We start from the raw sequence: 26,926 nt of genomic DNA on the forward strand, positions 1-26,926 counted from the left end.
AAGTTGAAACTGAGTTGGGAGAAGATCAATTTGGCTTCAGAAGAAATGTGGGAACATGTGAAGCAATCTTGACTTTACGTCTGATCTTAGACGATCGAATTAAGAAGGACAAGCCCACATACATGGCATTCGTAGATCTAGAAAAGGCATTTGATAGTGTTGATTGGACCAAGCCATTTGAAATCCTGAAGGTGATCGGGATCAGATACCGAGAACAAAGAATTATCTACAATCTCTATAAAAATCAGTCTGCAGTGATAAGAATCTAGGGCTTTGAAAAAGGAAGCAGCAGTCCAGAAAGGAATGAGGCTAGGTTGCAGTTTGTCCACTCCTGCACACTCCCTCCTTTTCAATGTTTATATAGAACAGGCAGTAAAGGAAATCAAAGAGAAATTTGGGAAGGAAATCACTGTCCATGGAGAGGAAATCAATACCCTGAGATTTGCTGATGATATTGTTATTTTATATGAGACTGCAGAAGATCCTGAGAAATTGCTGAATGGTGACGTATGTGGAAAACTGCCAACAGATTCGTACAAACCATGGAGTATGTAATGACTTCCTCTACAAATGGAACAAAATTTCTTATCCATCTTGTGTTTGTGGAGTGACTCCCCAGACCCTCCAACACATTGGGCTGCAGTATAGTATTATGTTGTAAGGTTGATACCTTGAACCATGTCCTCCTTAAGATGTTAGCAGAGGTATACATATCATTGTCTGCGTACTTCTGTATTATACTGCCCTCATTGTGTGTATGTTTCCCCCTCCCCTCGCTTCCTATTACTAGCGAGAAGGCCGGGGCCTTGACCTGTGTTGGGAAAGCCATCTTGCTGTTTTACTCCTGTCTTTGTACCAGACAGATGTGTCATGTAAGCTGTTATATTTTTCCAGGGTTTACCCTGATTTCCAGCCCTTTTGGGTGGGAATTTTGGTATGTTTCGTTTTATTTTAGTTATATCTTGTATCTGTTAATGTAAATTGAGCTTGTGGTATTATTATTATCGTTCTGGATTCTCTTCCCGACCTGGCATTTTCGTTAGTACTAGGAACTCATTTGATCATTAGTTCATAACTGACCCCTTTCCTATAACACATTTTCTTCTGGTTCCAGATTTTAATTTTTCCGATGATCAGTTATGTTAATTTAGACCTTCCATTATGGAGGCTATCAAACTTGTTTTCAAAAAAAAAGTAATTCTGCGTCTGCGTTAATTTCCATTTTAAAACTTGGCGATAAGCTAAATATGCCTAACCTTTCTATAAGGCTAACTTTTATCACCAACCACTCTGGGTGGTAAATTGTTATTAATTGTTTTAAAAGGAGCTGAGAAAAATGAATACCAATCCGTTCAGTGGTGTTTTGTTACTCGTTGACTGTCTGTTTTTAATTTTATTTGGTGGTCGTCTTGGTGACATTTATTGTGATAGACATTGGTTTTGTTTTTGTGTTATTACTGTGGAGTTGGATTGAGATTGGTTCAGATAACATTGGGAATTGGATGACTTGAGCTTGTCTTGGATTTTGGTGGTGATTATTACTGATATTACCTTAATTTCACCACGCTATCTGATTATTTATTGTGTGGTCTGTTTTAATTCCCTCGGTGATTCAATCCATGTATAATTGCATTAAGCAGTAACTTCTGCTTATCCTGTAAGGCTCTTGTAGAGTTGCTGATGTTATTTTCTGAATTACCTTTTTTTACCTCTTCATACTATTTGTGGTGACATTCAGTATTTATTGCCCTATGATCTAATCCATGAAATATTGAATTAAGCAGTACTTCTGCTTATCCTGTAAAACTCTTGAAGAGTTGCTGATGATATTTACTGAATTACTTTACTTCACCACTTCTCTGCATTTGTGGTGTTATTCATGAACTATTTCCTGCGATTTTAATTCCTTAAACTGAATTAAGCAGTTTCTTTGTGTTAATTTGGTATTGAACCAGTTCTGCACCTTGTATTGGTGAATTACCATATGATCTGCGTTTTTGGGGGTTGCGTGATATCCTGTCCCAGTTAATTTATACACCCTGTTCTGTATTAACACCGTGCTAAGGATCGGATTCATTTCTCTCTATTTGTGCTTGAGAAATGATCAAATGAGTTCCTAGTACTAACGAAAATGCCAGGTCGGGAAGGGAATCCAGAACGATAATAATAATACCACAAGCTCAATTTACGTTAACAGATACAAGATATAACTAAAATAAAACGAAACATACCAAAATTCCCACCCAAAAGGGCTGGAAACCAGGGTAAACCCTGGAAAAATATAAGAGCTTACATGGCACGTCTGTCTGGTACAAAGACAGGAGTAAAACTGCAAGATGGCTTTCCCAACACAGGTCAAGGCCCCGGCCTTCTCGCTAGTAATAGGAAGCGAGGGGAGGGGGAAACATACACACAATGAGGGCAGTATAATACAGAAGTACACAGACAATGATATGTATACCTCTGCTAACATCTTAAGGAGGACATGGTTCAAGGAGATTCTAACTTAAGGTATCAACCTTACAATGTCATACTCGGGAGATCTGAAGGACTTTCTGTCGCTGACTCCAGATGCTGTTAACTGGATAGACAAATTGACTCTCACTATATAAGTGCATACATTGTCATTGTATACTCTGTTTCATGTCTAATAGTAATAACGCCCTAGTTATTTTAGTATATCATTTATATATTGTTGTATATTCCAATGTGTTGCCATATGCTAAATAAATAATAAATAATCATGCATAGTGCCAAGTACAGTCTTTTGTACTTGGAAAAATTCTACAGGGGAAAATTGAAGGTATATGGATCCATGTCTTGGCTTGGGAATCTCCAGCATTAATCCAGATGAGTACAGATTCGCCTTTCCAGATGACTAATGATATAGTGCAAGTGTTGCTGTTGGTTGGTGACATCCTTGGAGGACATAGCACATGAAGATGATGATATTCTTGAATGTAAATGCATGTAAATGGTAACTCTGTACTACTATTCTTTTATCAGGTGATGCAAACAAGCATAACCAGCTGGTACCGTATGACCACCTGCACATGCCACTTTGTGTAGCAGGAATTCAAGTTGATGTGCAGCAATGACTAATAGCTTATACTGAAAGAGTTGTACGACCTATATGTACACATTCCCTTTCTTCAGCCATTCTGTCAAGTACTTCTCTTGATCTTCCTATGGGTCATGCATCTCAATACAGCTTTATTCTAGGCAGCTTCTTTTAATTCAGTGATCGTCATGCCAGTTTCCCCTTTGACACCTTCTAACCAACGTGATATTAGCTGTATGTTCCTCTTTTGCCACCTATTTTTCCAAGGAGGTACCTCTCATTATGTGGCCAAAGTAGGATAGCTTCTGTGTCGCTATACAATTCTCTTTGCTCTGTATGTGGCTGCTATGTTTTTTGATTCATCATGAACCCTCACCACTGGCATTCATTTGAGGTATCGTCTTGATGGAAGAATTTGATGAGATTTCATTCATGTCGCTTTACTCATCTGGTTTGAGGACAACAATGAAGAAATTGTGAGCCTTGTTGCTACCAAACACCTACCTCTTATATCCCTTCAGCAAGATCAGTTCTCCTCCTTGAATAAAGCCCACTCTTAAGATCTTAATGGAAATGCCAGGCTCAGATTGGGGAAATGAAGAACAACTGGTGTAAACAGAAAGCTTGAGAACTTCAAAGGTTATCTGATGCCAGAGACTTGTGAAACTTCTATGTGGAGCTTAAAGAACTGTATGGATCAATTTGTTCTTCAGTAGGAACTCTGAAATCAGGTGACAATGCTACCATTTACTGATAACAAGGACATCTTGGAACAACGCTTCTCCACTCTTTTAAATTGCAACTTTACCACAGCTGATGATTTCCTCTGAGATGTGCCACAACAGCCCTGGCAGCTATGGATGGATATGCTATTGTCATATCAGGAATTCTGTAAAGCTCTCAAACTGAAATCCAAAAAGGCACCAGGACCTGACAACATTCCATTGGAGCTGATTTCAGGGGGAGGCTTATCCGTAAAGACAAAACTCTTCACACTCATCCTTTTAATCTGGGAAACTCGGCAAGTACCTGGTGACCTGAAGAATGCTTCTGCTATCATCACCTTATTCAAGAAAGGTGATTGCAGTATATGTGGCAGCTATCGCAGTATATCCCTGCTGTCCATAGCTGGCGAACTTCTTGCAAGGATTCTACTTAGCCGTCTCCGTCTTTGTGAGAAGATGGTCCCCGAGCCTCAGTGTGGTTCCTGTGCCTTAAGAAGAAAAATTGATATGATCTCTGCAAAGCAACTCCAACTTCACACTCATCCTTTTAATCTGGGAAAAACAGCAAGTACCTGGTGACCTGAAGAATGCTTTTATTATCATCGTATTCAAGAAAGGTGATTGCAGCAAGGATTCTACTTAGCCGTATCTGTCTTTGTGAGAAGATGGTCCCCAAGTCTGTGTGGTTTCTGTGCCTTAAGAAGAACTGATATGATTTTCTGTGCAAAGCAACTCCAACTTCACACTCATCCTTTTAATCTGGGAAATTAAGCAAGTACCTGGTGACCTGAAGAATGCTTCTGTCATCACCATATTCAAGAAAGGTGATTGCAATATATGTGGCAACTATCGCGGTGTGCAGTGCAGTGTACTGATTGTTCTGCATCACCTGCTCTAACTTCTGAGGACCTGCAGCAGTCAGTCATGATATGTCTATGGTTCTCTATCAGAAATTCATCTCTGATGCTTTCCCTATCATACATGGACTGAAACAAGGGTGTGTACTTGCTGCTATGCTTTGTGATTCATCATGTACCAACATCTCTGGCATTGATTTGAGGTATCATCTTGATGGAAGTCTCTTCAACTTGACGAGGCTTCATTCATCTTGCTTAACTCATGTGACCAGATTAACTGAACTGCAGTGTGCTGATGGTTCTGCATCACCTGCTCTTACCCCCGAGGACCTACAGCAGTCAGTCAATAGTTTCAAAAGTGCATATGATCATTTTGGCCTCACCATTAATACAGGGGAAAAACAAAAAACAAAACACAAGATCCTTGCCCAACCTGTACCAGGGACTAACTAGCCTTGCAGAGTTCAATCTGTCTGTGTCAGACATCATTCTGGAACAGGTAGATCACTTCTCATACCTTGGGGAAAAGCGATGCACTTCAGAAGAGGATGTGGAAAACAGACGCCTTGCTGCCCATTTGGCATTTGGTTGACTATGCAAGCAAGTCTTTAAGAATAAAGACCTAACAGTCATACCAAGCTCATGGTGTGTAAAGCAGTCATCAACACATCATCACTCTATGAATGTGAAACCTAGACTCTGTACTGCCGTACATCAAGAAACTTCATTTTCATCAGCAGAAACTTCATATAGTCTTAAATATCAAAATCGGGGAACCCTGTCTCCAGTCTTGCTGTTCTTGAGAAAGCGTGCATGAACAGTGTAGAAGCTTCTATCATTGACCATCAGCTTCGGTGGACTGGGCATGTGTGTTGTATGAGCGACCCCAGGCTTCCTCACCAATTCCTTTGTGGTGAACTTGCCTTAGGCACAAGACCCTGTGTTGCCCTTTTGAAGCATTATAAAGATCAGCTTAAACAAACCATAAAGGTCACTAACATTAATCCTCAAACCTGCGACACACTTGCCAAGGATCGCTCACTTTGGTACCAAAACACCTCTACTGCTGTTGAAACTGTTTGAGCAAGACTGTTGGAGGCATAAAGATATTAAATGACAGTTACAAATACTCCATCTGATGCAGCCTCGTCCTCTCATATCCATCGAGTGCAATCTGTGTGGACGCATGTTTCATGATAGAATTGGCTTGTTCAGTCATCAAAAGTAAAGCACAACAGCATTGAATGCTAGTGAATTTGTAAACAGGAGAAATTGTACACTTGCAAACGAGTAGCAGTTGATGACTAGCTTTCAAGGCGATTTTTTTGCTTCACCTCATCCAAGATTTTCTTGTTACTGATTCTGGTTGTCCCCAGTATCCTCTGCAGATGTAGCCTGCACCAGAGCTCCAATGCATTGATCATTCTCATGTCAGGAGAATGGGCTTTGAATGTTTTGAGGCTTCTCACAATGGGATGTTCAGAAATGCCTCACCAGGCAAGTTGGCCGTATGGTTAGGGGTGCGCGGCAGTGAGTTTGCATCCAGGAGATTGTGGGTTCGAATCCCACTGTTGGCAGCCTTGAGGATGGTTTTCTGTGGTTTCCCATTTTCACACCAGGCAAATGCTGGGGCTGTACCTTAATTAAGGCCACGGCCTCTTCCTTCCAACTCCTAGGCCTTTCCTATCCCATCGTCGCCATAAGACCTATCTGTGCCGGTGCGACGTAAAGCCACTAGCAAAAAATAAGAAATGCCTCGTTCTTGTATGATGATGATGATGCTTGTTGTTTAAAGGGGCCTAACATCGAAGGTCATCGGCCCCGTTCTTGTATGAGTAGCCTTGTTGATTATCTTGAACTTGCTATCCTAATTGGAAAATCATGAAGCATCTTATCAGTTTCAACTAGTTCATAACTTTTTTGGTTTGTTTTAGAATTTACGTCCATTTCCATCGTTGATACTTACTTAAGAATTACTCATATATTTTCTGTGTAATGCACATTTTAACAGAAAGTATTTGTTCTTGCCAATTATATTGCATAATTATGCTTGTTCAGTTTCATTCGCACCATTTCTTGGCGAGGACAGAGAAAGGTCATTTCACGTATAAATTGATTCCCTGGGGAAATTTCTAATATACTGCTCGAAAATCTGTACTGCTTAGGATCACATTTGTTTGCTAGTTGCTTTACGTCGCACCGACACAGATAGGTCTTATGGTGACGATGGGACAAGAAAGGGCTAGGAGTGGGAAGGAGGTGGCTGTGGCCTTAAGGTACAGTCCCAGCATTTGCCTGGTGTGAAAATAGGAAACCATGGAAAACCGTTTTCAGGGCTGCCGACAGTGGGGTTCGAACCTACTATCTCCCGAATACTGGATACTGGCCGCACTTAAGCGACTGCAGCTATCGAGCTCGGTAGGATCACATAAGGACCAGCTGAAGACGGTTCTTTATTCGGTATGTTGCATTTGACTCGCCCTTTAAAACCTTCCCAGCGTCAACTGCTTATGAGCGTCAAGGTAATTATTTGCAAGTTGTGTGAACCGCTTATAAGCATCTATTAGCCTTATTTTGCAACAAAGTACTACATTTAATTTCAGTGGAATGTCGTATTCCATGTAGAATTCATGTGGCTGTGCTCATGTTTTCTGTGTGGTCAGCAGTCAAAGTAATATGGCTTCGTCGCTATAACCCCTGAGAGTAAACATTGTATTGATATTGAGCGAATGCTCTTGCTTTGCGATGAAAGTGAAGGCGAAAGTGACAATTATTCTTCCGAACCGAGTTATGAATTCCATGATGAGACACGAATGTGAAGAAATTGAAGACGTTCAGTATGACTGGGTTACGTTAGGAGGGCAGCGCAACAGATTTGATTTTAACAGCAATACTGGGATTCATGCTAACTTGGGAGATAATCCCAAAACATTGACAATATTTGAACATTTTGTTAGTGGTAAAAAATTATCTGAAGTAAAAAAAAATTACACAACGCATGGAAAATTAATGCTCAGTTAAGGGGTTAACCGTGACTTTATTGTAGTTCATAGTTACTGCTTCCTGATGTCATAAATTGTCAGCTTTCTGACAAGAAGGTCCCATCTCTTCTTGACTACTGTTACAATGATCATAGTTCCTATCCTCCCAAACCACATTTACATTTTGTATAGCCACTGTATCTGGTTGCTTTGATCATGTCTGCATTGACTTCAACTTTCAGTAATTTCTCCAATGGCAGCAACTTCAGTGCTGCTCGTGTTTCTGTTCAAGTTCCCTGCAAGGACTATTTTAGATCTCAGTGATGTTCTTTTGGCTCATTCAGCAGATGATCAGCGTGATTTTTTAGAAATTCTGTATCACCTTCTTGATTAGATATCTGTTATATTCAAATGCCTCTGGAGAGGATTAGCTTTTTGCCTTCTCTAATGCAACAGTTTTTGTTTAGCAAGAAATGGTAATGACATCCTTACTGATTCTGACAGTAAACAAATAGTCTCGTTGGTTTCCTTTCAATATATTTTGTTCAAAATCTCAGTCACTGACTGATGTCTTATTGTTAACAAAATTGCAATAAGAAAGGCATTTTTTAAATGATGAGGTTATATAATGCGTGTGATTTGAATCCTCTCTGTTCATTCATTTAAATCATTTACTAAGCACTAAATATCAACACCAGTATGGAAATTCTCCTCATTACCTCAATGATACTGAGCCTTAACTCTGGTAGAATAATATGAAATATATACACTACACACACTTTCTTAAAGAACAAACACCACGAACCTGCTACGCAGGCGTAGCAAGGGGAGAGGTGATACTCCAACGTGGCGCGTCCCAGGTGGCGGATAGGGGGCTCCTAACCGGCTTGCCGGCGGACTTGAGGGAAATAAAATACCTCTCGCGGACCAAACACACTACCCCCTGCGGGTGGGGGACGCACATGTAGAATACACCCGCGGTATCCCCTGCCTGTCGTAAGAGGCGACTACAAGGGGCGACCAAGGGATGATTGAATTAGAACCATGAAACTACTCTTGATTCGTACCATCATGTGAGGAACACCATGGGTTGCATGTACTTGCGAGTAGTATCACTAAATTGGTACGAAATAGGTTTGTGATTAGTTGCAGTAAAAAGCCTGGCCTGGTGGATTCCAGTACCTGTGTGTTGTACCCATGTGGGCAACACCGCGGGTCTGGGCGTAGCCTGTGAGTTGTACCGCTATATGAGCGGCACCGTGGGTCAGCGTTGCCTGTGATTGGTACCCACTATGTGAGGAACACCAGGGAATACCAGCGCCCATGACTAGTACACCTAGGTGAGGAACCTTACCGGTTTGCGTTGGCTATGAGTGGTGCCATTGTGTAAGAAACACCCTAGGTCTGCGTTCCCTGTACGAATTGCAATACTTGTGAGTAGTACCATCTTGTGTGGAACACCGTGAGTCTTCGCTACTTTTGATCAGTACCCCAACATGACAGATACCATGGTTCTATTTTACTCGCGACATGTACTATTCTGTGGGGCCTTAGACGTGAATTTAGCACCCCTTCAGACATCAAGCATCATTGTGCTTTATAAATGGTCCCTTGGTCAGTAATACTCTAATTAACTACCTTCTTTTTTGAGTCTGATCCACTGTTTTTGTTTGTTTGTTTGTTTGTTTTTGTTTTTTGGTAGGGTTCATGCCCATCCATTCATTCTTCATGACATTTTTTATTTTATTTTGGTCAGTGGATGAATTTGAATTTTTGTTATTTCATTTCGTACCATTAGGGGCCGCTGACCTCGATGTTAGGCCCCTTTAAACAACAAGCATCATCATCAAAGAACAAACATTCTCAATGAACAGACTCGGTTCAAATCACATGGAATATATGCTCAAATTATCCAAATTCATCCTTCTAATTTCATTTATTTAACATGTCCAAAACAATAAATTACTAAGTTGTACAATAAAACCTTTTTAAGGCGTTTCTGCAGGGGACAAGGAAAAAGAACATGTTAAGCAAGAAAACATACTACTCGAGATACGAATAAAAACTATCAACAGGGATATGGAAACACTATATAAGATTTTTTTCGAACATGAGGGCATTTTACGTTGTGTATCCGTGGGTAGGCCTACAATGAAAATTATATTTACCGTTTATAAAGATGAGAGAAACTTATTAGAAGGTGTGGAAAAACACGAGAGAACAAATATGAAAACCTTTTTCGCTGGTGCGTATAACATAACAGTGCACTGAAAGGTGCGAAAAACACCAGACAACAAATATCAAAACTGGGGCTAATAAAATATTATATTAGATTATATTAGACATGTTTCCGAAATTAATAACTGGTTTGATAGAAGGCAGTTTGGGTTTAGGAAAGGTTATTCCACTGAAGCTCAACTTGTAGGATTCCAACAAGATATAGCAGATATCCTGGATTCAGGAGGTCAAATGGACTGTATCGCGATTGACCTATCTACGGCATTTGATAGGGTAGATCATGGGAGACTACTGGCAAAAATGAATGCAATTGGACTTGACAAAAGAGTGACTGAATGGGTGGCTATGTTTCTAGAAAATAGAACTCGGAGAATTAGAGTAGGCGGCCCCGGTCTAGAAAACTAAGAATAACGGCCGAGAGGATTTGTCATGCTGACCACATGACACCTCGTAATCTGTAGGTCTTCGGGCTGAGCAGCGGTCGCTTGGTAGACCACGGACCTTCAGGGCTGTTGCGCCATTTTTTTTTTATTTTTTATTTTTTTTTTTTTAAGAAGCTGTAATAATTAAGAGGGGAATTCCTCAAGGCAGTATTATTGGACCTTTATGTTTTCTTATATTTATATATATATATATCAGTGGTATGTGTAAAGAAGTGGAATCAGAGATAAGGCTTTTTGCAGATGATGTTATTCTGTACAGAGTAATAAATAAGTTACAAGATCGTGAGCAACTGCAAAATGACCTCGATAATGTTGTGAGATGGACAGTAGGCAATGGTATGATGGTAAACGGGGTTAAAAGTCTGGTTGTGAGTTTCACAAATAGGAAAAGCCCTTTCAGTTTTAATTACTGTGTTGATGGTGTGAAAGTTCTTTTTTTTTTTTTTTTTTTTGCTAGGGGCTTTACGTCGCACCGACACAGATAGGTCTTATGGCGACGATGGGACAGGAAAGGCCTAGGAGTTGGAAGGAAGCGGCCGTGGCCTTAATTAAGGTACAGCCCCAGCATTTGCCTGGTGTGAAAATGGGAAACCACGGAAAACCATTTTCAGGGCTGCCGATAGTAGGATTCGAACTTACTATCTTCCGGATGCAAGCTCACAGCCGCGCGCCTCTACGCGCACGGCCAACTCGCCCGGTGAAAGTTCCTTTTGGGGATCATTGTAAGTATCTAGGTGGTAATGTAAGGATAGATCTTCATTGGGGTAATCACATAAATATGATTGTAAATAAAGGGTACAAATCTCTGCACATGGCTATGAGGCTATTTAGGGGTTGTAGTAAGGATGTAATGGAGAGGGCATATAAGTCTCTGGTAAGACCCCAACTAGAGTATGGTTCCGTGTATGGAACCCTCATCAGGATTACTTGATTCCAGAACTGGAAAAAATCCAAAGAAAAGCTGCTCGATTTGTTCTGTGTGATTTCCGACAAAAGAGTAGCATTACAAAAATGTTGCAAAGTTTGGGCTGGGAAGACTTGGGAGAAAGGAGACAAGCTGCTCGACTAGTGGTATGTTGATATAGGTGTTGATTCACATAGGGAGCCTGAAGTATTTGTCCTGAATGAGTAAATTTATAATATTAATATAAATGGTTCGTTATTGGACATTATAAATTTTCCAGCTAACTCATATTGGTATTAAGTGGTATGTTCCAAACTGTCAGTGGAGAGATGGCGTGGAATGACATCAGTAGACGAATAAGTTTGAGTGGTGTCTTTAAAAGTAGGAAAGATCACAATATGAAGATAAAGTTGGAATTCAAGAAGACAAATTGGGGCATATATTCATTTATAGGAAGAGGAGTTAAGGATTGGAATAACTTACCAAGGGAGATGTTCAATAAATTTCCAATTTCTTTGCAATCATTTAAGAAAAGGCTTGGAAAACAACAGATAGGGAATCTGCCAACTGGACGACTGCCCTAAATGTAGATCAGTAGTGATTGATTGATTGATTGATTGATTGATTGATTGATTGATTGATTGATTGATTGATTGATTGATTGATTGATTGATATGAAGTATTTCTAAAACAAATGTTAGTAGAAGCCTTTTATTTCAGAGCAGTAGGTTATTAAACATTATATTCTGGCACACTCTTAGTCAGTTAATTGTAGGTTACACTCGACCATATATGACTGCAAGGAATTGCTTTGGTCACCATTTTGAATCCGATCAAACTTCAACCAACTTGAGTTATTGAGTCGAAACTCGAAGGAGTGAGTTTCAACATTTGAGACCCCTGCGCACTTAAAGATGCAGATGCCAGTCCACTTTCTGACAATTTTAATTTTTTCCTTATTAGTTAGGAATTTCACAACTATTTTCTGTACCTGTAACTAGGCTATCGCAAGACAAAAATGCACCATGCTAGTCAAATTCACACGATTATGTTCCTAATCCAGATATAGGCTATCACGTTTCAAATACTCGGTACCTTTCACTATTCCATTCAACACAAAATAAATTTCTAACATCAGAAAGGAAGCACAAACAGGCTCACTGTGTTATTTAGCAATATCACTGCTAACTGGCAATCAAAACTGAACATTCTTGAGGCTATCGGCTTGCTCACCGAAGTTTCAGTTCATCCTGTGATGTTCAGGAATTCAAGGCCTCTTCCCGTAATCATGCAACTGTGGGGACAGCTCTCACCTGAGTTGGAAATCACGTTTTTTTCACAAGGGATGATGAATAACATTTTCAGGGCTAGGAAAAATGTGATCATAATAGTGATAATAGCGAATATTTGTGTTGCGATAAGTGAGGTACTTTTATATAGATTTAATACGATGAGAAGCCGGGGCTTCGAATTTATGACTTGCTAAGTAGGAAATGTGTTATTGAGGAACACAGTAAAGAGGTTTCATTGTATATTCATTAATGATTTTTAATAATAGCAATGATCATAGTAAATAATGGTAAACAAAATGTATAAAATAGAATGACTATTGTAGACAGGATTACAAATGCACAGTTAATGTATCACAGAGTTTCTGTCCCTCTTGTGTTTCTTGTATCAGAGTTGCCATTTCATGGATGTCAAATCACTGTTGAGGGTTTTGCTTCCAAGATAATCTTCTCCACCCATGTCCACAATTCCAATTTCTCTTCCCTTCTGTGTTCAATTTGTATCAGTGTCCTGATGGTGGAAGTATCTGCCTCCTGGTTAACTCTTAATGTTGTCCAGGTACACCCAGTCATTGAAAATACATTTTTCTAATGTTGGTGACTTACAAAGACATCAAGTGTTATTGAAGACAGCCTAACAAAATCAGCCAAAGAAATCTGATAAATATCAGTAGTAATGCTATCATTTATTGTTAATAATCATCATGGACATTAGCATTGAAGAGTTTTCACTTATTGTCCTGAAATGCATGTCTGAGGTTTCTCATCTCATCCCTTTGCTGTTTCTAATTTTCTCTAGCTTCCTTTTTATTTGTTCCTGTTATTTTCCTATCATATGGTTTGTCTGTAGTAGGGTCTAGTTTCTCACTCAAGTTTTCTTACTTACATGTACTACTTCCTTCACCTTATTGTTCTTTTGTTGGTTCTTCTATGCCTTCATCAATTTTTTATGGGCTGAAAGTTCTGAAAGTTTTTATCTTTTGGGCTGTTACTTTTGGTATGTGGATACTTTTCAAGTCTGCTACTAACAGCCAGTGGTTGGAGTTTATATTTGGAATCATTAATCATGTTATGATTTTACGTTCCATTAAATACTTTCATCACTTTTGGAGATGCCAACGTGCCAGAATTATGTCCTATGAGTGTTCTTTTTATGTGTCAATAAATTACTGATATGAAGTTGGCATGTTTGAGTCCCTTCAGATATCATCGAACTGAACCAGGGCTCAGAAAGCCAATGTTCTACCGTCTGATTCACTCGGCCTGGCTCTTTGGAATCTCTTTGACTTTTGACATGAATTTGCATCTTTCTTAATGTGATGGTGTTTTGATTATCTTCTTGTTTGAGTTAACGAAGTTTTGTAGTTTACTTTCTTCTTGGATAAGTTCATTCTGATAAACTTCTTAATTGCTTCTACAATTGTATATTGTACCATTTAAATTTTTGTTATTAACTGCAGGGACGAAGAGAACAAGAACTGAAAGCCATTCCTAAGTGGCGTAAATACTGGAAAATGATACAGCGTAAAGACACTCCTGAGAGGCGAGAAAAGTTGAAATGGGAACGTACATTTCTACAGCAGCTCATGGTCAAGTTTATGAAGCTGCTGGAAACCATCGGTCTTGAGGGTGAGTTATTTATGGGTGCTTCCTTAACGTGCATCCGCACCAAGATATTTTCGTTAACTTTGTTAGTAAACACTGTTAATGAACACTGTTAATAAACAAAATAGCATGTTCATTAACTTTTTGAGCACGTTGATAAACAAAATTTCTTTAAATTTTGTGAATGAACCTTTTTTATTTAAGTAAAATTTACGATTCCACCTATTCAATACAGTACACTTTTGCAATGCAGTTTTTTACATTACAGTTTAAAATTTATTTGGTATCAGTTTCGACCCTGTTTGGGGTCATCATCAGCTTTAAACATTCAATTGTACAATTCAGTCGAAAGGTCCTAAAACAGTACATTTTTAACATAACATTTTAGTTAAAATAAACAAATATGACTTTGTCTAGCTTAAAAGTTAGATGATGAGACACAGAGATGATAAAAGCACATGTATTTTAGTATTATGGCAAATTGAATGTCGTTACAATTATGATAAAAGTTTGTAAAATAAGTGCTTCAGAACATGCTGTTGGAGAAGTGCTAATGTATTTCTAGGTTCTAATTGGTCTAAAAAGCGAATCTTTCACGTAAGTTCTGATGATTGTATGACCTTGCTTAACACTGTTAAGTTATACACATGCTTTAGAGTATGGCATATGCCGCTAAAGTAAAAACTAATAGGTTTTAGGTACTAATTGTTTTTAAAATGCGCGTCTTTCACATTTCTAACAGTTGTATGGCCTTGCTGACACTAATGTAAAGGAAATAAGTCATACACATAATGTAAGCAAATTCAAAAACATATCATTGGATGATCTTCAAGTAGAGGTCTGAGATACTGAAGGCAAGCGCTGTGCGTAAAGGTCAAATAAATGTTTGTAAGAGGATTGACGAAAATTTCTCAGTTCATGACTACACTATCAGTCACGCTCCACACACCGATGCGCAAGGTCCAATTGCTCCGCAATGAACTGAGAAATGTTAAAAATGTATTGTTTTAGGACCTTTCGACTGAATTGTATAATTGAATGTTTATGGTTGATGATGATGACCCCGAACAGGGTCAAAACTGGTACCAAATAAATTTTAAACTGTATTGTAATACACTGCATTGCAAAACTGTATTGTATTGAATAGGTGGAATCGTAAATTTTACTTAAATAAATATATATGTGTTCTCAGTTCAATACAGATAAATCAAAATGAAGTTTCTAACCCTTAATGAAACTTTACATTTACATTTCGTGTTTTTGTTAACATTTTGGATCGCACATGTGCAATGATGCAATGTAGAGCACACAGATTCGTAATACAGAATACGATGATTTCGATTTGCTTGAAAAATTAACTATCAAATCGCAAGCAAAACTTCTAATACACAGTACAGTAGAACCTCGATAATTTGAAATCGGTTAATTCAAAATCCCACATAATTCGAAGAAGCTCTCGTTCCCGGAAACATGAGATACAGTTTTGCATGTTATTTAAATTGTTTAATTCGAAATACGGATAATTCGTAATTCGAAGTACAATGTCGGCCCCATTACCGAAATTCAGACTTTTAATTCGAAACTGCCTTTACATTTTAAAACAATAGTATGTTACAGAGTAATTTCAACTCGAAATTTATCCGCGTCATAACAGAACGCGTGTTCCGGAACGTGGAGGGGTAGCTTTCCTCACTTACACTCACTTCGGTGTGTCTACAGTGCGCTTCTTGATTGCCAAGTTGAATGAAATCGGAATTCTTTTGTATTCAATCTTTTCAGGAACGCCGTAATATCACGCAACAGGCAGTGTGCGGGAAAACAGAATGCGTGAACACTGGCGATGCCGACAGTTGACGAAAAAGCGTGGCTCATATAATAAATTCGTATTCACCGAACAATACTGTCATTGCCGATGAAACAGCATTGCTTTATTTTAATGCGAGCCCAAACGGTCTTATGGTTTTAAAGGAGAAAGTGCCAGCCGGAGAATCGTACCAGGGTCGGGGATGGGGGGGTCATTGTAGTGTGTTGCAATTGCAATGCACATGGAAGCGAGAAACTTTATCCCCTCGTCATAGAAAAGTTCGATAAGCTACGTTTTAAGGGCGTCGGGCACTTTCCATCCCAGTACAAAGCATCTAAAAATGCAAACAGTACAGATATCCAAAAAATAATGCATTTGCACAGGGGTACCAGCATAATTTATCCTCGTCTTTGAATTGTGTGATTTTTTTTTTTTTTTTCGTTGCGTGAGGTTATGTTCGTCAGTGATTTATCCAAGTGCATTATTTGAACATTGTAAATGCACCTTGTTGGATACATTTCGGAAATAGTTTTTCTATGGCATTGGAAAGGTTTAAACTGTGAATCGAGGTGATTGCATGTATTAATGGGTCTTAGAATACTTTGTGACGCGGCAAGTGTTTACATTTCTGAAGTACGAGAAAAGTGCCATGGCGGGAGATCGTACAAGGATAGAGTCATAGGAAAGTTTGATTTTAAGGGCTTTGGGTACTTTCTGTGTAAATACAAGGCATCTAAAATGCATACAGTATAGTACTCCAATGAATAAAGCACTTGCACATGGGAGCCAGCATAGATTTCTCCTCGTCTTTGAATCGTGCCTTTTTTTATCCTTTTTTTTCTTTGCGTGAGGTTATATTTGCCAGTGAGATATGCAAGTGCATTATTTGAATACTGTAAATGCACCTTTTTGGATACATTTTGGAAATAGTTCTTTTTTCATGGCATTTGAAAGGTATAAACTGTGAATCAAGGTTAACTGCATGCAGTAACGGGCCTTAGAATATTTCGTAACGCGGCAAGGGTTGGTACTTCTGAATTGCGAATTGGCGGTTAATTCGAAATCACGTAATTCGAAGTCCGATTTTTTAGTCCCAACGACTTCGAATTAACAAGGTTTTACTGTACCTTTAATTCTGTATGATATTCCTTTAGTTGTCTTCTAATGTACACTCATGCTCATAAATTAAGGATTATTGCACAAAACTGGTGCTAATAGCATAGACACATCGTGAACACAAACGAAACATATTTGTAAGTCCACGGTATTGGTGATAAGTTGAGAAAACCGTCCCAAAACACCTGTGCTACAAAACGCCACTGTTTCCTGCGCATGTATCCCAACATCAATATGGGATATGATCACCATGCACATGTACACAGGCCGCACAACGGGTTGGCATACTCTGGATCAGGTGGTCGAGCAGCTGCCGGGGTATAGCCTCCCATTCTTGCACCAGTGCCTGTTGGAGCTCCTGAAGTGTCCTATGGGTTTGAAGACGTGCAGCGATACGTCGACCGAGAGCATCCCAGACAGGCTCGATGGGGTTTAGATATGGAGAACAGGCAGGCCACTCCATTCGTCGGATATCTTCTGTTTCACGGTACTCCTCCATGATGGCAGCTCGGTGGGTCCGTGCGTTATCATCTGGAGGAAGGTGGGACCCACTGCACCCCTGAAAAAGCGGACATACTGGTCCAAAATGATGTCCTGATACACCTGACCTGTTACAGTTCCTCTGTCGAAGACATGCAGGGGTGTACGTGCACCAAGCATAATCCCACCCCACACCATCAAACCACTACCTCCATACAGGTCCCTTTCAAGGACATTACAGGGGTTGGTATCTGGTTCCTGATTCATGCCAGATGAGAACCCGGCGAGAATCACTGTTCAGACTATACCTGGACTCGTCCGTGAACATAAACTGGGACGTTCCAATGACCATGTACTGTGTTCTTGACACCAGGCTTTACGGGCTCTCCTGTGAACAGGGGTCAGTGGAATGCACCTTGCAGGTCTCCGGGCAAATAAACCATGTCTGTTCAGTCGTCTGGAGACAAGTGTTCCAGTGGCTATGGCAAGGTCCCGAGCAAGGCTACCTGCAGTACTCCATGGCCGTCTGCGGGCACTGATGCTGAGATATCGGTCTTCTTGTGGTGTTGTACACTGCGGACGTCCCGTACTGTAGCGCCTAAACATGTTTCCTGTCTGCTGGAATCGTTGCCATAATCTTGAGATCACACTTTGTGGAACATGGAGGGCCCGTGCAACGACCTCCTGTGTTTGACCAGCCTCCAGTCGCCCTATTATTCTACCCCTCATAAAGTCATCAATATGTGTTTGTTGAGCCATTTTCACCACACAGTCACCATTAGCACGTCTGAAAACATCTGCACACTTACTCGCTGCACTGTACTCTGACATGCACCAACACATCTCTGCATATTTGGGCTGCTGCCAGCACCACCGTGTGACGATCGCAGGTCAAATGCACCACATGGTCATACCCTGAGGTGATTTAAAACTGCAAACTGCCCACCATAGCATTGTTTCACCATGTATCAGCATTATCCTTAATTTCTGAGCATGAGTGTAGTTTCATTTCCAGTTTGCTCCTCGCGAATAACCTAACCTCCCATAATTGCTTGTATATCATCAAAATAATAGCCTACTATCCTAACTAGGTAGGTTAAATGAAGATTTTCTTTATTCCATACCTTTACCAATTCCTTGATATTGTTGTATAAAGCTTCAAACATGTCAGACACAATAACTGAAATTGCTTGTTTTGATACTCTAGACAAATAGGTATATAAGTGAATTGTCACCAGTTGCTAGGAATCTATCTATAAAAATATAGCCCGTCATTAGTGGAGCCAGCTTTCTGATAACTTGCAATTTCAGACCCAATTACTGCCAACAAGAACTAAAAGTCATGTGGGGGCATTCTCAAGAGAATTTTGAAAGCCTGTTGCATCTAATATTAAAAGTTCTGACATAAGTGTTCATTCCAAACTTAATTCTACTCGCCTTTCCTGTATTTTTCTTTGCCACACTTTGCGCCTGCGCTTTTCTCCACTAAAGTAATGAAAGCTGCAGCAGTAAGTATTTTCTTCTTCCTGACCTTATCAATTGTAACCTCACAAACAGCTATTTTGGTGTGGACACAATGTTGAAGAAGTTTGTTAACAAAAGTTTATTAACATGTGGAGAAATGTTTTCATTAACATTGTTTATTAACTTTGGTGTGGACTAACCATTAGTTGATATTGTTGTGTGGATTCATCATCATCATTGACCAACTCCAGTTTCCCAGGTGTGGTATACGAGCCCCTTCCATTTTGTTCTGTCCATGAACCATTCTTCGCTCACAATCTGCTCCCAATCCTGACCTCTCTCCTCTACATCCTTCTTCTCTAAGTCTGTCCATTTTTCTCTAGGTCTGCCCACTGGTCTCTTTCCCCTGATTTCTCTTTCATATTCCTTTCTTGCAGGCCTGTTGGCACTCATTCTTTTCACATGACCAAACCACTTCAGTCTTGCCTTTTTGATCTTCTGGAGTAAGGAGTCTTCAAGTCCTACGTCTTTTCTAACTTTGTCATTCCTGATTTTATCCCTCCTGGTCTTCTGGATCATTGTGCGTAGGAACTTCATTTCTTCTGCTTGGAGTTTCGAGTTGTCCTTTCTTGTTAATGTAGCGGTTTTCAGGTTGTATGTGAGGGTAGGGGTGTAGTATGATTTATACAGTGTCATCTTGGTTTTGGGTGGTACTTGTTTATCCCATAGTAGCTGTCTTACTTGGAGGTAAAAATGTATTGCTTTGCTGATTCGACTATTTACTTCATATTTAGCTAAGTTATCCTTGGACATTATACTACCCAAGTACTTAAATTCTATGACACTGTACGCCTTCGTGCCATTTAGCATGATTTCTGGCTGATTGTCACCCTTCTGTACCTTCAACACCACCGTTTTAGCCTTGTTGATGTTTAATCCATATCTCTCAAACTTCTGACTCCACCCCTGCAGTCTCTCTTCTACATCTTTCTCTGAGTTACCCCAAATTACTACATCATCTGCAAATGCAAAAGCTTTTAAGTCTTGTTGCCCCTTTTCTTTTAGCGCCTTGTTGTTTAGCGCACTACCTTGTTGTTCTCCCCCTTTTGTCTCAAACCAGTCTGACAGTCCAGAACCGATTTGTATACAGCTTCTGGTTTTCTCGTAAAGCACCTTAACTTTGGAAATTAGACTGTCCGAACTTCGAGCTTTCTCAGGCACCACTGTCGGCAGCCCTGAAGATGGTTTTCTGTGGTTTCCCATTTTCACACCAGGCAAATGCCGGGGCTGTACCCTAAATGAGGCCACGGCCGCTTCCTTCCAGTTTCTAGGCCTTTCCTATCCCATCGTCGCCGTAAGACATATCTGTGTTGGTGCAACGTAAAGCAAATAGCAAAAAAAAAAAAAAAAAAAAAATCTCAGGCACTCCCTAATAAGCTCCCTTGGTATGCTGTCATAGGCTTTTTTGGTGTCAAGGGACAGTAGATATAAAGGTTTCTCTCTTTCCCAATGTTTTTCCATAGCATCCTGACAACAAATATAAGATCTGTTGTTGACCTTCCAGGACTAAAGCCATATTGTTCCTCTTCTAAAAGTGGTTCTACAATTTCTCGCAGTCTATTCTCTATAATTTTTTCCAGAATTTTTAGTCCATGAGAGAGTAGAGTGATGCCACGGTAGTTGGTACATTTCCGCCTGCTGCCTTTCTTGAATATAGGTACAATTATACCTTTCTTCCAGTCTTCTGGGATGGTATTTTTCTGCCATACTACATTTAGAAGTCTATATAGCCATTGGATTGCTGGGGTTCCTCCTGCTCTTAACATGTCCACACTTAACTCATCTATTCCTGCAGCTTTCCCTTTCTTCCTACTTTTAAGGCTCTTCTCTATCTCCAACCATGTGATTGGTGGCTCCATATTTTTACTGGGCTCTTCCCTTTTTCCAGATTCTTCTCTGTTTTGAATTACATTTGATGCCCCTCCATTCAGGAGCTTGTCAAGGAAGGTCTTGAATTCTCTCCTGATTCCATCTTCCTCTCGTACTACTGATCCACTGTCCTGCTCTATTACCTTGATGTCCTCTAGGTTATTTAGATTGTTTTTAATTACTCTGTAAAGAAGTTTTTGTCTCGGAAAAGTACCTTTGATTAAATTTAGGATTGAGTTTAGGTTGGCTGCATTATTGTTTCTGAGGAAAGTGATAAATAGATCGAAGAGTATGTTGGGTTTCTCTGAGATTTCATTGAGATTGTGACTGGTGTTAAAGTATTGGTCTAGGTGTATGTAGTAATTTTCCATTATGTTGAGTAAAGGGCCCTTGTTTGCTAATATGAGGATGTCCATGTCTTGTTCAATATTGGTGAAATTATGGTTATAATCTTGCATGTGTTGGCCGATGGCTGAAAACCTGTTGTATTTTGTTGCGTTAGTGTGCTCGTGGTATCTGATAATGAAGTTTCTTCCGGTTTGCCCGATGTAGGTTTTTTTACAGGTGGTACATTTGATCCTATAAACTCCTGATTTTAAAAAACTGCTGGTCTTGTTGATGTGTGAAGTATTGTATAAAACATTCATGTTCTTATTGTTGGTTTTGAAGGCTATTTTAACGCCTTGTTTCTTAAAGATGTTGGTTAACTTGTAGATATCATTGTTGAATGTGAAGGTGGAAAATGTTAGAGGTTTGGTTATTTCTTTTTTGAGGGTAGTTTTTGGGCGATGTTTGTGTTTATTGATTATCCTTTCTATAAAATGATTGCTGAAGCTGTTAAATTTTGTGATTCCGCGGATTGTGTTGACTTCGTTTTTTAGATCTTTATTGGACATAGGTATGCTGAAGGCTCGGTGAACTAGGCTGTTGTATGTGGCTCGTTTGTGGGACTGGGGGTGCACTGAATCTTGGCAGAAATATACCTGGACTTCCTCGAATGCACCAAAATTGACAACGAATTCGAAAACATTCTCTTTTGGGCCAGATATGTTGACGATGTCTTTGTAATCATGTATGAGAAATCAATTAACGCACCCACCACCCTCTTAAGACTCAACAATATTGATCCTCATATCAAATTCACACTAGAATCCAAATCAAATCAAAAAATCAACTTTCTAGATTTAACCATCACTAGAAACTCAGATTCTTTCAGTTATAAAATTTTCAGAAAACCCACTTAAACAGCCTCCACCATTCGCCAAGATTCAGTACACCCCCAGTCCCACTTTTTGGAGAGGTAAAGATGCCGAACACTGCACATTTGTCTGGATCAGGAGTACTCTTCTTGTTGAAATGGATACCTGTGATTGCATATTAGTGACCTAACCAGTGTCTTATGTTACATTGCCAAGACATTATGGAAGTCTTACCACTGTTTAACAAGTAATTACAGAATCTTTTATAATTATGCCACCAGGACATAAAATATTATAATTCCTTAAAAAGATTGTACAAATATCTTATAGGTACCACTTTCTCCCACTGTAAGAAACCTCTCCTTCCTTGTAAAAAAAAATATATTTATACAGTATATATAAACCTCTACTGTAGCCTGGCATGCTCATGACCATTCTAAGTAAGAATTGCTGTTTTTATTTTAAACACGTTCATTACCAGCTACCTGTTAAGCCTTTAAAAGCACCTGCCTAGACACTTCTAAATGGACATTTTAGAGGCTACCAATGTTTTTCAAGCTTTTCAGTAAAACTACCCAAAATAAAGAGCTGACATTTTCCACATAACTTAATGTTGAGTTCTAGTTGCACTTGATTGTTTGGTATCTTGTGTCTCAGATTCCAGAATGCAAAGGAATTCCATATTTTATGCAAATCCACCTGCAAAACCACCTAGACTCACTGTTCTGTTTTTCACAAACACTACTCTACTTGTTACTAGATCGGTGGTCTCATTTAGTGCTACCATATTTTGAAACATATACCGTTTTGCTATGAGATGTAGATGAAACATGTTCCAACAAACTATCTTTCCTCTTCCCATCCAGTCTGCATGGGAGGTCCTGTGCTGGAGCCTGACCAACATGTTGTACCATTGTAGTTGTGGAAGGTGGAGCTTGTGATGTTAATTCAGCAAGGTGCATTACCTGAAGTTAATTTGAATCCTCTTCTCCCAGCTGCAGGTTCCTCGCTACATGTTGTTGGAATATGAGGATGTCACTTTTTCTACATTCATTGTATAAAGTATGTGCTTTTGCTATTGTTCCCTGGATTAGATTGAAAAACTACCTTTTAGCATTCAGTCGTCATCCTCATCGTCCTTTCTCCCTATCCAGCTCCTGCCAGGTCGAGGCAGTGATGCAGGGTGAATTAAGTGCCTCCATTATCCTCTTATTTGCAACTAGATCTGTGATCTTGCTTCATTTCTCACCATATTTCAAAAATTAGCATGATTTTCAAACAGACATTTTGCTTGAAAAGCTCATATTATCGAATGGCTTTTCAGTGTCCTTAAAGGGTAACATACATGTACCTGTTCATCTTCATTCTGCTTTCACCAGGCCAAGTTCGCCATGCGGTTAGGGGCGTGCAGCTGTGAGCTTCCATCTGGGAGATAGATGGTGGGTTCGAACCCCACTCTTGGCGGTTTTCTGTGGTTTCCCATTTTCACACCAGGCAAATGCTGGGGCTGTACTGTACCTTAATTAAGGCTACGGCCGCTTCCTTCCCACACCTAGCCCTTTCCTATCTCATCGTCGCCATAAGACCTTTCTGTGTTGGTGCGACGTAAAGCAAATTAAAAAAACTTCTTAAAAATTACACTAGCCTGCAAAATAAAACTTTTTTTGTGCAGTAAAAACAAAACTAGGTGGGTTTTATGAATTTCTTAACGCAGAATTCGAGAAAAAAATTAGTTTTGGCGAATCACGTCTTTTGGTGGCAATTTTACAAAATATTATTTTGTTCTTACGTAAAATTGTTGATACTTAGCATTGATTAAATTTGATGTATTAATGTAAATTTCAGCTTGCAAAACGCAATCATATTTTTCGTGCATTGAATACACATAAATGCTGCTTTGTAAGCAAGTAGGTAGTATGTATTATATTTTTAATGTATATTGAAATTCGTGAAACTGAAGCATAAAGCGCCTATTTAGTTTCGACTGTACAGTTGCTTTTAAATTAATATAACCGTACCTTGAATAAAAATTACATGGTTAAACATACATAGTTTTGTTACTTACATTATGTGCAGGTTAGATTCACACCTCCGTCTTTTCCTGTTTCCCGTGGAATTTCCGGGTTTTTGAAGTTCTTGAATGATCTCTTGGAATCGACCAACAGTAATCGGCCATCATATTCACATCCCAACGTCCCTGATAGCGTCGTTCTGCATCTTTGAGATTCTGGTGAAACCTTTCACCTTGTTCTTCACTGACAGCTCCGAAATTTGGAGGGAAATAATCCAGATACGAAGCTAAGAAATGAAGCTTAAGGCTCATATTACAACTGAGTTCCTTAAACTTTACCAACATTTTCCTTACAATTTCTTTGTATTGAGGGTCCTTAATGTTGCCAAGGAATTTAGTCACTACATCTTTGAATGCGTTCCATGCTTCTTTCTCAATTTTGGTCATCGTGTCTGTGAAAATTTTATCCTTCATCTGATTACGAATCTGTGGTCCATCAAATACGCCTTCTTTGATTTTTGCATCTAATAATGAGAGAAATTTAGTGGATTAATATTGGAAGCATAGGCTACTTTTATCTAAAGCCTCGACATACAGTTTCATCAATCCAAATTTGATGTGCAAGGGTGGAAGTAAATTTTTTTCACGGTCAATAAGAATTACATTCAAGACATTTTTGGATTCTGGTTGTAGTTGTTTCCTTTCTCTCCAATTCACTGTATCCCAACGTTTATCCCGTGCCCTGCTATCCCATTCGCATAGGAAACAGGGAAATTTTGTATAGCCTTTTTGTTGTCCCAGCAACAATCCAATGATCTTCAAATCACCGCAAATTTGCCACCCGTGCTCATGATATTTAATTTTTTCAAGCACCAACTTTATGGTCTCGTATGTTTCAGACATTTTTGTGGAGTGTGCAAGTGGACGGATGCCAGAACATTTGTATTATGAAGCAAAACAGCCTTTAAACTTATTTTGGAGGAGTCAATAAAAACACGTCACTTACTAGGATCATACTCTTTCTCTCCCAATCGACGTAGAAGATTTGAAACATCCGTACAAAATAAAAGTTCATCTTCTTGAGTATAATAGTTTCGGACTGTTATCTTTGAAAGGAAACTGCTTTATCAGTCCATCAGAAACATTGCATAAGGGCTGGGGCTTTTAACATGTCTGATTATTCAAGTGGTCTAAGATGAAAGACAAACTCTCAACTGTCTTATCTTCATTCCTACATACCTCGCGGTCTATTGCGTAACTGGGGGAGTTTGTTATGAATTTACCAGGAAATCCCAACTACAAAATGAAAATTTAGACAGCAATAAACCTATAATAAAATGCAAACAATAAGAAATCAAATCACATAATTGTATTCTAAAAAATGTTGCGCGAGAACATCCCTCAACATTACATCTTACGAATTCATGCAGATACTAAAATGCTGAATTGAGTCAAAACTAGACGTGATAGGAAAAAAATAGCATCATTTTCGGAATCAGGGCAGCGATTTCCATAAGAATTACATATTTTCTATTTTACCGCAAAATCATGTTGGCTAGTGTTATTGTATAAAGGAATATAACACAAACCAAAATCTAGTAATCCACAAAGAATTAATTGAAGATATTATGTGTATACTTTTTTAAAAATTTCTTTGAAGTTGGGGCATTACTGATCATTAGATAAGATGGGCATTGTTTTAAAAATGTATCATCAAAATTAGATATCATCTTGGCATTTTTGGCTTGTAACTTAATATTAAGATGCATTATTTATTTTGCATGTGGCGAGCACCTCATCATTAACTTACTTCCAACAACTAGACTGTGAGTATCCAGTGTATTTATAACTAAAACACATTAAATTGAAAAATTTGAAGTCCATATAACAGTACTGCTTATACTACTCAGGTAGGTTACAGACAGAGACGTAAATTATGAATGTATTGTGTCAATTTTCTGACATTCAACACCACAGCTGGGCGAGGATGTCAAACTCCATTTGTACAACGAGTCAGTGCATCGTCCATAGTGCGTTCATATTTTGTTAATGACGACCAGATCTTGCAGTGTTCTTGAAAACCTGGTGACTTGGTAAAGAACAGGACACCTTAATTGCTCAGGGTTAGCACTTGGGTGCCATATTTTTCTTCTTGTAAACCTGGTGACTTGGTTAAGATACAGGGCAACTTAAGGTGCTCAGGGTTAGCACTTGGCTACCATATTTATGAGCATCAGTCTGTTACACAGACTCCATTGTTAATTATAATCTGTGAGGTTTGTTATGGAGGGCATCCGGATCGAAACCTGTTGTTATTAATGGTAGGAATGTCTTCATGATTAGGAAGGTAAGGATAAACAGTTATTTTGTAAATTCCCTTATGAGAGTACATTCACATTTGGCTAAAGATGGGCTGCTTGATAGCAAGTTGATACAGTATATTCATAATGTTCTTGTGATAATGTGTATGGTCTGCTTTAGCTGAATGTGAATGAGCCTGGTATAAATCCAGACTGCAGTGCAGTATTCCACCACAGAGTACAACTGGCTAAGTACAGAAGTTCTCAGTGTTATAGTTGATGAACCTGTCACGAACGCCCCCTTTCATGTCTCAGTGCCGAGCGAACGGACTCGAGCAACTCTCGAATCTGCAACCTCGCGAGACCAAGGATATTGAGTATCGATTTAGAGTTTAAATGATCACGTAACAATGGCAAGAAGCTATAGTGCTCAAATGTTTGAGTGATAATTTTATTAAGTGAAAAATTATGATTGTTCAAGCATAAGATTTCATACAAGTTTTACTTGAAGCAAGCTGGT

At 39.2% G+C, this 26,926-nt stretch overlaps 1 protein-coding gene across 2 annotated transcripts in view; it reads left to right on the forward strand.

Moving 5' to 3' along the window:
- Window positions 1–26,926, forward strand: part of LOC136858203 (RNA helicase aquarius) — a 686,829-nt gene that overhangs the window by 46,389 nt on the left and 613,514 nt on the right. For both annotated transcript variants that reach the window (XM_067137584.2, XM_067137585.2), the window contains exon 5: window positions 13,959–14,127. In XM_067137584.2, coding sequence (XP_066993685.1) covers window positions 13,959–14,127 — 169 coding nt within the window. The remainder of the gene's footprint in view (window positions 1–13,958; window positions 14,128–26,926) is intronic.

This window comes from Anabrus simplex, chromosome 1 (genome assembly GCF_040414725.1).
Source record: "Anabrus simplex isolate iqAnaSimp1 chromosome 1, ASM4041472v1, whole genome shotgun sequence".
NCBI classification, from domain to species: domain Eukaryota; kingdom Metazoa; phylum Arthropoda; class Insecta; order Orthoptera; family Tettigoniidae; genus Anabrus; species Anabrus simplex.